The 12715-nt window shown below is 51.2% G+C and overlaps 1 protein-coding gene across 2 annotated transcripts in view; it reads right to left on the reverse strand.

Annotated features, from left to right (window-relative positions):
* CLIP2 (CAP-Gly domain containing linker protein 2) overlaps positions 1–12715 on the reverse strand; it is a 97961-nt gene that overhangs the window by 11953 nt on the left and 73293 nt on the right. For both annotated transcript variants that reach the window (XM_064375650.1, XM_064375649.1), the window contains 3 exons: positions 9861–10796; positions 6214–6271; positions 1905–1988 (listed from right to left, as the gene is read on the reverse strand). In XM_064375650.1, the coding sequence (XP_064231720.1) occupies positions 1905–1988; positions 6214–6271; positions 9861–10796 (1078 nt within the window). The remainder of the gene's footprint in view (positions 1–1904; positions 1989–6213; positions 6272–9860; positions 10797–12715) is intronic.

The following is a 12715-nucleotide window of genomic DNA, read 5'->3' on the forward strand; positions in this document are numbered from 1 at the left end:
TTTTTTTCTTCTTTTTCTTTTATTCCCAGCATGATAGCATCAAATTTTTTAATATTTTTAATAGAGATGGGGTTTTACCATGTTGGCCAGGCTGGTCTTGAACTCCTGACCTCAGGTGATCCACCTGTGTTGGACTCCCAAAGTGCTGGGATTACAGGCGTGAGCCACCATGCCCAGCCCCAGCCAAATTTTTATGTTTTATAGAGAGGAGGCCTCATTATGTTTCATAGGCTGGTCTCAAACTCTGGCCTCAAGCAATCCTCCCTCTTTGGCCTCCCAAAGTGCTGGGATTACAGGCATGAGCACCTCGCCCAGCATCCACTGCATCGTTTTAAAAGCACCATGGGTCTCAACTGTCCCTACAAGGCAGGTGGCAAGGGGCCTGAGAGAACAGGTACAAGAAACAGATCAGCCCTCAGCAAGCACAGCAGCCGCTTGGGCTGCTGGTGTGGGGAGCGGGACCGCACATGTGTGTTTACACTGTCGCCTGGATCAGGAAAAGCTTCATCTTCACCTTGGCCTTGGAGGAGTCTTAAGTCCACTGACATTTTTTGGGACCAATTCTGCCTTGTACCGGGGGATGGACAGAAGAGGGGGTGGCGACCATTTCCATGGAGCGCGGCTGTCTCATGCCCACCACCGCTGGCATTCTGGTGAACAAGAAGCAGGGCCAGGGCATGGGAGCAGTGGCTCACGCCTGTAATCCCAGCACTTTGGGAGGCCGAGGCGGGTGGATCACTTGAGGTCAGGAGTTCAAGACCAGCCTGGCTAACATGGGGAAACCCCATCTCTCCTAAAAAAATATATAAAAATTAGCCGGGCATGGTGGCGTGCACCTGTAATCCCAGCTACTTGGGAGGCTGAGGCAGGAGAATCGCTTGAACCTGGGAGGTGGAGGTCTCAGTGAGCTGAGACTGTTCCACTGCACTCCATTCAGCCTGGGCTGTCGACAGAGTACGACCCTGTCTCAAAAACAAAAACAAAAAAGGAAAGAGAGAGAGACTAGAAAGTCTTCAGGACCAGAAAGAGGGAACCCGAGATGGAATTCCAGGACACAGAGAACACAGAGCAGAAACTGGTGGGGAGCCATTACAAGATGGACCGTGGGCTGGGCACGGTGGCTCACGCCTGTAATCCCAACACTTTGTGAGGCCAAGCTGGATGGATCACCTGAGTTCAGGAGTTGAGATCAGCCTGGCCAACATATACTGAAACCCCATGACTACTAAAAATACACAATTAGCCAGGTGTGGTGGCGCGCACCTGTAATCCCAGCTACTTGGGAAGCTGAGGCAGGAGAATCGCTTGAACCTGGGAGGCGGAGGTTGCGGTGAGCCGAGGTCATCCCATTGCACTCCAGACTGGGCAAAAAGAGTGAAACTCTGTCTCAAACAAATAAACAAACAAAAAGTCGGGTGCAGTGGCTCACGCCTATAATCCCAGCACTTTGGGAGGCTGAGGCAGGCGGATCACCTGAAGTCACGAGTTCGAGACCAGCCTGACCGACATGGAGAAACCTAAAAATACAAAAAAAATTATCCAGGCATGGTGGCACATGCCTGTAATCTCAACTACTTGGGAAGCTGAGGCAGGAGAATCTCTTGAACCTGGGAGGCAGAGGTTGTGGTGAGCCAAGATCGCACCACTGCACTCCAGCCTGGGCAACAAGAGCAGAACTCTGTCTCAAAAAAAAAAAAAAAAAAACCCACGTGTGGGCCACTCAGTTCTCCCCAGGTGAATGTCTGTCTGGTACAGGTGACCTGGCCCTGGCCCTTTTCTTCTTAAAGCAGCGTTGGGGAGGGGACCCTGAGCCAGGCACTGACCCACTCGACACTCACCTGGCAGCTGAAGCGGCTGGGCCCAGTGAAAGCCCCCCGCATCTGCCCTGCGGGAGGGAGACTTACCACTTACTTGGGCCCTGAGCATCTCGGTCTGGGAGGTCAAGGCTGTCACCTCTTTGTCCCTCTTGTTCAGCTTGTCCTGCAGGCCTAGGGGAGAGAGGAAAGATGAGAAGCATCAATCTCCTGGACCAAATCGGCAGTGGGCAGGGGTGTGGCCCTCCCACAGGAGCCCTGCGATGGGGTCAGGCTTGGCCTCCAGGGTCCAAATTCTTCCTCATCCCAGCCGTCTTGCTGGGTAATCTGCTCTGAAGACCTGACACTGGGCGGGCACGGTGGCTCAAGCCTGTAATCCCAGCACTTCAGGAGGCTGAGGCTGGTGGACCACCTGAGGTCAGGGGTTCGAGACCAACATGGTGCAACCGTCTCTATTAAAAATACAAAAATTAGCTGGGCGTGGTGGTTTGCACCTGTAATTCCAGCTACTTAGGAGACTGAGGCAACAGAATTGCTTGAACTTGACAGACGGAGATTGCAGTGAGCTGAGATTGCGCCACTGCACTCCAGCCTGGGTGACAGAGCAAGACTCGGTCTGCAAAAGAAAAAAAAAAAGAAGAGAACCTGACACTATGTGGTCTTAGGCAATCTGTCACAGCCTTAGTCCCCTCAAGTGAAAAACAGTGAGAACGATGTAGTGGCGCCTGAGTCACCAATCGTGAGTATTCAAGCCTGGGTGCTCCTCTCGGCCATAAAGGACAGAGGCATGGGAAGTACCTGGAGACATCCCCACCTCCGCAGGTTAATACAACTAAAAAGACCAACACAATTTTTTTTTAAACACAGTGAGGGCTCATCTCTACGAAACATAAAAAAATTTGACGGGGGCTGCATATGGTCGCTCACATCTATAATCCCAGCCTCTGTCACCAGGCTGGAGTGCAGTGGTGCGGTCTTCGCTCACTGCAACCTCCGCCTCCCGGGTTCAAGCGATTCTCCTCCCTCAGCCTCCCAAGTAGCTGGGATTACAGATGCATACCACCACGCCCAGCTAATTTTTATATTTTTAGTAGGGATGGGGTTTCACCATGTTGGCCAGGCTGGTCTCGAACTCCTGACGTCATGATCTGCCCACCCCTGGCCTCCCAAAGTGCTGGGATTACAGGAGTGAGCCACTGTACCTGGCCACCAACACGATTTTAACTTTTTTGTGTGTATGACAGGTTCTTGTTCTGTTGCTTAGGCTGGCCTGCAGTGTGAAATCTTAACTCACTGCAGCCTCGACCTCCTGGGTTCAGATGATCCTCCTGCCTCAGCCTCCTGAGTAGCTGGGACCAGAGGCATGTACCGCCACATCTGGCTAATTTTTTATTTTTATTTATTTTTATTTTTTATTTTTTTGGAGATGAAGTCTCCCTCTGTCACCCAGGCTGGAGTGCAGTGGTGCCATCTCGGCTCACTGCAACCTCCGCCTCCCAGGTTCAAGAGATTCTCCTGCCTCAGCCTCCCAGGTAGCTGGGATTACAGGTGTACATCACCACACCTGGCTAATTTTTTCTTTTTTTTTTTTTTCTTTTTTGTATTTTTAGTAGAGACAGGGTTTCATCATGTTGGCCAGCCTGGACAGGAACTCCTGGCCTCAGGTGATCCACCCACCTTGGCCTCCCAAAGTGCTGGGATTACAGACGTGAGCCCCCACGCCCAACCTAATTGTTTAATTTTTGAAGAGGCAGGGTCTCACTCTGTGCCCTGGCTGGTGTTGAACTTCTGGGCTGCAGTGATCCTCCTGCCTGGGCCTCCTAAAATCCTGGGGTTACAGCGTGAGCCATTGTGCCCAGCCTGATTTTAAATTTTGGTGGAACTAGATGTGCCTGTAAAAATGAGCAATAGTAGCCAGGAGTCTGGCAGTTCCTCAAAAATTTAAATGTAGAATTGTCATTTGAGGCCAGGCGCATTGGCTCATGCCTATAATCCCAGCACTTTGGGAGGCTGAGGCTGGTGGATCGCTTGAGGCTAGGAATTCAAGACCAGTCTGGCCAGCATGGTGAAACCCCATCTCTAATAAAAATACAAAAATTAGTGAAGCTTGGTGGCGTGCGCCTGTAGTCCCAGCTACTTGGGAGGCTGAGGCAGGAGAATCACTTGAACCTGGGAGGTGGATGTTGCAGTGAGCCAAGATCGCACCACTGCACTCCAGCCTGGGCAACAAGAATGAAATTCCACCTCAAAAAAAAAAAAGAAAAAAGAAAAAAGAAAAGGAAAAAGAAAAATGGCTGATTATATGTTGTTCATTTTTTTCACGTTTTGAGTTTTATAACAAACCTGCACATGTCTGTTATGTTAATTTCAGCTCAATTTTTTAACAAGAATAGCCAAGAGAATTTTGATAAAGCAGAGAAGAACAAGCCATGCCAGAAATTAAAACACAGACAAAGCTTAACTAATTAAAACATTATAGAATTGTCACATGAAGAGAATAACAAGGCATTGGAATGGAACAAAAGTCCAGAAATACAGTCAATTACATAGTGAATTTAAAGATGATAAGGTTAATAATTCCAATCAATGAGTGTTTCAGGGAGAAAATAACCATTTTCGAAAATAGTGTTCGATAAGTGGGTACTCCTTTGGGAAAAAATAAAAATGGATCCTTACCTCACACCTTATATAAGGATGAATTCTAGATGGTCAGAGATTTCAGCATAGAAAATAAGATAATAAGGTACCAGAAGAAACCACTGGATACATTTTTAAGATAATTAACCAAGAAACTAAAAAAAGTTTTTTTTTTTTTTTTGGTGACAGGGTCTCACTCTGTTGCTCAGGCTGGAGTGCAGTGACATGATCATAGCTCACTGCAGCCTCCACTTCCTGGGCTCAAGTGATCCTCCCTCCTCACCCTCCCAAGTACCTGGGTGCATGCCACCATACCTGGCTAATTTTTTGGGGGGACGGGGTCATTTTTTGTAGAGACAGGGTCTCACTATGTTGCCCAGGCTGGTCTTGAACTCATGGGTTCAAGCAATCCTCCTACCTCAGCTTCCCAAAGTGCCAGGATTACAAGTGTGAGCCACCATACCTGCCCTAATTTTTAAAATATCTGCATGGCCAACACCACCGTAAGAAAAAAGCCAAAAAACAAACCACAAAAGGAGGGAAAATGTCTGCAGTGTCATATGTAAAGAGCTTCTAAAAATCAGCAAAAAGGTCAATAACCAAATCAGAAAAAATGGTCAAAAGACACAAGTAGAAATGCAAATAGAAATACCTTTTAACTTCATCCACATAAGAGAAAGATGAGTTGAAGTCACATCAGATAACACCTTTTACCCTTAAAGATCGGCAGAGATCAGAGTCTGATCAAACATTTTGTTGTTGGAGTTTGAGGGGAGACAGGCTTTCAACTACAGCTAGTGGGAGTTAAAACTGGTGTGCCCAATGGAAGTCAAGGTAATTTACGACAGTTTTGTTTGTAATTGACCAAGACTGGAAATAACCTACCATCTTGTAATTGACCAAGGCTGGAAACAATCTGTGATTGTTACTGGAAACCAGCTAAATACACAATGGTACCTCCACACAATGGAACATTCTGTACTCTATAAAAGAATGTACTACTGAGAAGGAACCATCTCCAAGATCCATTGTTAAATGGAATAAATGAAGGAGCTGAAAGAATGGAAAATATGGTACCATCTGTGTCACTTGGTTGCTAGTACCTGCACAAAATATTTCCGGAAAGGGGATATAAAGCAGCTAACACTGTGCCTTCAGGGAGGGAAGAATAGAGAACACGGAATACTTTGCTATATGCCCTTTGAACCATTTGAAGTTTAGACCTGCTTTTAAAAATAAGGTTTAGGGCCGGGCGCGGTGGCTCACGCCTGTAATCCCAGCACTTTGGGAGGCTGAGGCGGGTGGATCACGAGGTCAAGACATCGAGACCATCCTGGTCAACATGGTGAAGCCCCGTCTCTACTAAAAATACAAAACATTAGCTGGGCATGGTGGCGCGTGCCTGTAATCCCAGCTACTCAGGAGGCTGAGGCAGAAGAATTGCCTGAACCCAGGAGGCGGAGGTTGCGGTGAGCCGAGATCGCGCCATTGCACTCCAGCCTGGGTAACAAGAGCGAAACTCCGTCTCAAAAAATAATAATAATAATAATAAGGTTTAAACCAAGCAAATAATAAAGTACCTGGTGCCTAACCCTCCGTAAACTGGCCTCCTTCCCTGTAGGAGTAAATGGCTCACTGCACACAGGAGGTGACTCTCACCAAATGGCAGATCATGCAAACCAAAACGTGACCCAGAAGGCAGGCAGAGCCAGCCAGCCTCTCCCCAGAGCCCAGAGTCCCACCCAGCCCAGCGGCCACTCACCCTCCACAGTTTCCTTCGTCCTGATCGTCTCCTCTGAAATGTCATTCGACTCAATCATCTGCAAAAAGAGCCCCTGTGAGGGCGATGCTCACCTCAGCCCCTTGGCCCCAGCCCTAGCTAGCCCAGCCAGCACACCCGCAGTTTGCACACCCTACGAAAAGAGACCTCAGTGATGGACTCAGGGACTTGCTGTGGGCAGGGAGTGCAGACGTCCTCAGTCTGACCTCCCTGACAACAGAGGACCGCCATTCTGCCCCCAGCTCCGCTGAAGGCTGCTTGTGCCACTTAAATGTGAATACCTCCTACCCTTCCTTTGTTGAAAATGTTTATTATATTAAACAGTTGGCTCCTTCCCTGGGACACCTACAGAGATTCGTCCTGGGAATTCATTATTCGTTTCTCTGTGTCCCAGAGACAAGACTTCTGGCCTCAGTTTCCCATCCATAAAACAAGTATTGGCTGCTGTGGGTTAGTGTGTGCGCAGCGTGATTGGGGCCACCTCCTGGAGGGACTTGATTAAATGCTAGTCCCTTTCTCTCCAACATTTCTTTTTAAAATAAACGCAGAGGGCAAAGAAGAAAAGACTGATTTAAAAAAAAAATCAGCCTGGCACACATTACTACGAGAAAAGTCAAAACACAACCAATAGGCTCCCTGCTGCTCTTGGCGGACGTTTCCAGTCCTCTGCCCAGGCCGGCTTTCCCCAGAGCCAGCTAGAGTCTAACACTGCAGATCAGGGCAGCACAGAGCCGAGTAGGCAGTCACCTCCATCATCCTGCCCCTCATACTTCTGTTCATACATCCCAAGTCCCATTTGAGTTTCAATTAGTTGTAATGAACTAAGCTCCTTGGATCGTAATTTATATATGATGTAGTAATGAGGCACACACTAAAATAATTTTTAAATTCCCATATTTACCACATGAGACCAAAAATCCATCTGTCCTTGGACCTAAACCTCTGAACATGGGGACACATGTGTTTAGTCTGAAGCCCCAGTATGTATGGAAAAATCAAGAGACGGGCTTTTTTTTTTTCCATATGGAGTCTCACTCTGTTGCCCAGGCTGGAGTGCAGTGGCATGATTTCGGCTCACTGCAACCTTCACCTCCCAGTTCAAGCGATCCTCATGCCATAGCCCCCTGAGTAGCTGGGAGGCTGAGCACTACCATTCTCAGCAAATTTTTGTATTTTTTGGTAGAGATTTTACCATGTTGCCCAGGCTGGTCTCAAACTCCTGACCTCAAGTGATCCGCCCGCTTCAGCCTCCCAGTGCTGGGATTACAGGCGTGAGCCACCGCTCCCAGCCAAGAGCTGGGCTTTCTGAGGTCACTACTACTTCTTGGCCTGAAGGCACCTGTAAATGAGGGGCAGGGGATAGGGAAGGGGTCCTCAGGCCTCTGTCCCCCATGCTCTGTGGAACTACAGCAGCCCCGAACCTCCCCGCTCAGGGGATCCAGTTCCTGGGTTGCAGGCTGCTTCTGCCTGTCCTGAGCAGCTAATCAGGCCCTGTGTACATAAGCTAATTTGGGTTTCTTCCTTTTCTTTCAGCCCAGGATCCTGAGAGAGCACTTGCTAAAAAAAAATCCCTCCCTGGGAGAAGGGGCAGGAAGGCCATTGCAAGGGATCTCAAGGCATGAAGCTGAAAGATTTCCTTTAACACAAAAAAGCACCCTGGATTTGGAAGCCCTGAGAGCTTACTGCCCATATGCTAAATTCTGTTTTTGTGTTTTCTTAAGTCAGAGTCTCTGTCACCCAGGCTGGCGCGCAGCCATAGCTCACTGCAGCCTCAAACCCCTGGGCTCAAGTGATCCTCCTGCCTCAGCCTCCGGGGACTACAGGCACACTACCACCATGCTTCACCATTTTTCATTTTTGTAGAGATGGGATCTCACTATGTTGTCCAGGCTGGTCTCAAACTCCTAGCCAGAAGCAATCCTCCAGCCTCAGCCTCTCGAAATGCTGGGATTATAGGTGTGAGCCACTACACCCAGCCCTAAATTCTGGTTTAAATATACATGAGGGTGGCCAGGTATAGTGGCTCCTCCCTGTAATCCTAGAACTTTGGGAGGCAAAGATTGGCAGATGGCTTGAGCCCAGGAGTTCGAGTACAGCCTGGGCAACATGGCAAAACCCCCTGCCTATGAAAACTATAAAAATTAGCCAGGTGTAGTGGGGCACACCTGTGGTCCCAGTGACTTCGGAGGCTGACATGGGAGGATCGCTCGAACCCACGAGGTTGAGGCTGCAATGAGCCATGATCATGCCACTGCACTCCAGCCTGGGAGAGAGAGCAAGACCCTGTCTTTAAAAAAAAAAAATGGGCACTGGGCATGGTGGCTCATGCCTGTAATCCCAGTACTTTAGGAGGCCGAGGCGAGCGGATCACCTGAGATCAGGAGGTCGAGACCAGCCTGGACTACATGGTGAAGCCCCGCCTCCATTAAAAATATAAAAATTAGCTGGGCATGGTGGCACATGCCTGTAATCACAGCTACTTGGGAGACTGGGACAGAAGAATCACTTGAACTGGGGAGGCGAAGGCTGCAGTGAGCCAAGATCGCACCACTGCACTCCAGCCTGGGTGACAACAGCAAAACTCCATCTCAAAAAAACCCAAAAACAAAAAAAAAAATGTACGTGGGGAACTGGAAACTCAAGAATCCCTGAGTACACTTTGTATCCAGGCAAGAGTCTGTTTCTAGCCATCCATCCTATGAATTAATTCCTGTTGTCCTGGGTACCCTGTCAGCCCCAGAGGCAATGGGGTTGGACATCTCTGCCACTGAGAGGCTGGGGGCCTGGGAAAGTCTCGGCTTGCTCACCTGTGAAACAGAGCCAGTATCGATCTAACAGTGTTAAGGTGAAATGGAGTCACATAGGGCCTGGCATAAGACATGATGCCCAGAACCACTCAAAAGGCCCTTCCTGGCCCTGGCGGAGCGGACACAGCTCACCTGGGTGTGGACCTCCTCAGAGGGGCTGGGAGGATGGGCTCAGCTGAAGGAAGAAGGGGTAGATGCTCAAGGAGTTTCTAGATTTGGAGCAAAACTGACACTGGTGACAGTGACCTCTTTAAAGCCACCTCCCTCTAGCCTTCCAGGCCCCACTCGGGGAACCCCCACATTCTGGGGAAGTACTTGCTGCACCGCTGCTCAAGTTTCATTAGGACTGGCAGAAAGGGGGCCGCCCCTGGTTCCCCAGGTGGGCATCTGAGTGGGAGATGGAAGACCCCAGGGGGAGAGGCAGAGACTGCCCTCAGTCTGTGCCAGCCCCAGGTGCAGGGTCTGAGGTCCCGGGTCGCAGGAGCCTGTACCCTAAGACACGTGTGGGTAAATGAAGGCTTAGGGGCTGGGCAGAAGGCCATCCTGGGCACCGAGGTCCCATCTCTCCAGGTCTGCTCTGTAGGGGGATGCAGCTGGGTCAGCTCAGACCAGCTTGGGTTTTCCCTGGTCACTGGGGCTCGCTGCCCCTCTAAAAGAGGGCCATGGAGCTCCTCTTCTGAGCCAGGTGCCCCCCTTCGACTACCCCAGGCATCCTCTAGGGGACAAGGAAAATGCTTCCTGGGCTGCAAAACAGAGGTCAACAAATGCCCTACCCCTCCCCAGCCTGACCCTCCCACCCCAGCAGGCGGGGCAGGCGCCTACGTGGGTGTGCTGGGAGGAGCACAGGGCCTCGACCGCCTGGAGTCTGTTCTCGGCCACCAGGAGCTTCTCTCGCAACCTCTCGGCCTCCTGTTTGCTCTGGGCTTCCGCCCGCTGCAGCCGCTCGTAGTCCAGCATCTTCTTCTCGGCCAGTGAGATCTGCTCCTTGAGGAACTCGATGGCCTGCGCCTGGCCCCGGTACTCCACGTCCAGCTTTTCCAGCTCGTGCACGCGCAGCTCGGCGTCCCGGCGCTGGTCCTGGGCCTCCTGCAGCTCCAGCCGGTGCTGGCTGGCTTGCACCTCCAGCTGGGCCCGCCAGTGCCGCTGCAGCCCGGCCAGCTCCTCCTGGGCCTCCTGCAGCTTCTCCCGCAGGGCCTCCTTCTCCTTCACGTGCATGGCGGTCTCCAGGTCATGCTTGGCCTGCAAGTTACCCAGCTCCAGCTGGTGCTCCATCTTGATGCCCTCCATCACCGCCTTCAGCTCGCCGATCTCCTTCTGCTGGGCGCCTGGGCCCGAGTTCAGGGTGGCCTTGAGGTCCTCCAGGGACTTCTGGTGGTCCGAGGCCAGCGAGTCCAGCTTGGATTTCCAGTTGTCCATGAGCCCCATGTTCTCGCTGGTGGCCTGCTGAACCTTGTCCTTTAGGCCCGCCACCTCCTGCGCGTACTTCTCGTTGGCCGCACGGAGCTTGTCCACCTCCGCCTGGTAGGCCTTCAGGGCCTTCTCGTATTTATCCCGCAGCACCCCGCTCTCCCTCTGGTGCTCCTTGCTGGCCGACAGCAGCCGCTCCCGCAGCCGCAGGGTCTCGGCGGCGTCGGGGTGGTCCGGGGGCGGGGGTCCTGAGTGCAGCAGGCACTGCTGCAGCTCCTCGATCTCACCGCGCCGCAGGGTGAGCTCCTCCTCCAGCTGCAGCACCCGAGACTTCTCGGCCACTGTGGTCAGCTGCAGGGAGAGAGGGAGACAGGGATCAGGGGGCTGGAGGGTGAGGGGGGCACAGTGGTGGTGGGTGGGGCATCCACTTGAGGGCACCAGCCCCAGCAGGTGGAGGTCATGGGAAGGGAAAGGCGCCCACTCCCTCCTGAATGCCGGCTGGACGCAGAGGCCCCGCCCATCCCAGCATCCAGACAGCCTCCCCTAGCTGTACCCCAAAGATCCACAGAGCCAACTGTCACCACCGCCTTACCCAGGTGGCTTGGACAAATTGGTAGTTAAAAGAAACCACCTATTTGAGGTTACAGCTTTTTTTTTTTTTTTTCAGAGAGTCTCACTCTGTCACGCAGACTGGAGTGCACTGGCCTGATCTTGGCTCACTGCAACCTCTGCCTCCCAGGTTCAAATGATTCTCCCGCTTCAGCCCCCTGAGTAGCCGGGACTAGAGGCATGCACCACCATGCACCTGGGGAATTTTCGTATTTTTAGTAGAGACGGGGTTTCACCATGTTGGCCAGGTTGGTCTCAAATTCCTGGCCTCAAGTGATCCACCCACCTTGGCCTCTCAAAGTGTTGGGATTACAGGCGTGAGCCACCGCGCCCAGACTTTTTTTTTTTTTTTTTTTGAGACGGAGTTTCGCTCTTGTTACCCAGGCTGGAGTGCAATGGCGCGATCTCGGCTCACCGCAACCTCCGCCTCCTGGGTTCAGGCAATTCTCCTGCCTCAGCCTCCTGAGTAGCTGGGATTACAGGCACGCGCCACCATCCCCAGCTAATTTTTTGTATTTTTAGTAGAGACGGGGTTTCACCATGTTGACCAGGATGGTCTCAATCTCTTGACCTCGTGATCCACCCGCCTCGGCCTCCCAAAGTGCTGGGATTACAGGCTTGAGCCACCGCGCCCGGCTTTCTTTTTTTTTTTTTTTTTAAGAGACAGGAGTCTTGCTATGTTGCCCAGGCTGGAGAGCAGCCGTGCAGTAATGGCTCAGTGCACCCTCAAATTCCTGGGCTCAAGCAATCCTCCTGCCTCAGCCTCAAGCACAGCTGGGAGTCTACAGGCATGAGCCACCATGCCACCACACCCAACTGAGTTGAAGTTCTTTGTACTTTTATTAAGAAATTTTTTTTGTTAACATTCTTTGTAAAGAGCAGAGGCCACAGTGAATTTTGCATTATCCTGCCCCAGGAAGGTCTCCAGCCAAGGGGCTGGCTGCAGGCAGTGGCCAAGAAAGGTCCAGTTTAATGCTTAAAGCAGAAGAGAGTGAATGCTCTCAGATTCATCTTTCAACAAAAACTCTCAGAGGCTTCATTCTCCAGAAAACCACCTTGATCACGTTGATGGTCATAGATTTGGAAACAATATATTTTCAAGCTTTAAATCTATTACAAGCTTTAAACATTTTGTTTCTGAAGGTATCCTTTAGTTTGATAAACCTATTTTTGTTTTTTGGTTTTTTCGAGATGGAGTCTTGCTCTGTGGCCCAGGCTGGGGTGCAGTGGCGTGATCTTGGCTCACTGCAACCTCTGCCTCCCCGGTTCAAATGATTCTCCTGTCTCAGCCTCCCGAGTAGCTGGGATTACACGCTCCTTCCACCACACCTGGCTAATTTTTATATCTTTAGTAGAGATGGGGTTTTACCACGTTGGCCAGGCTGGTCTCGAACTACTGACCTCAGATAACCCCAGGTGATCCACCCGCCTTGGCCTCCCAAAGTGCTGGGATTACAGGTGTGAGCCACCACACCCAGGTCTGTTTTTGTGTCATCAGGTTGAACCCTAGACCAGGATGCATTTGGAGGGCTCTAGCTCCTCCACAGTGACTGGGTCAGTTTGTGCGTTCAATCTTCATGCACGTGAGTGTGTACTGTACAAGCACGTGGTCACTAGGCAATGGCCAATGTGTGCAAATGGACCCTGGGTGTCTCCGGACA

This window comes from Aotus nancymaae, unplaced genomic scaffold, assembly GCF_030222135.1.
Source record: "Aotus nancymaae isolate 86718 unplaced genomic scaffold, 86718_ANA_hifiasm-v0.15.2.pri h1tg000012l, whole genome shotgun sequence".
NCBI lineage: Eukaryota > Metazoa > Chordata > Mammalia > Primates > Aotidae > Aotus > Aotus nancymaae.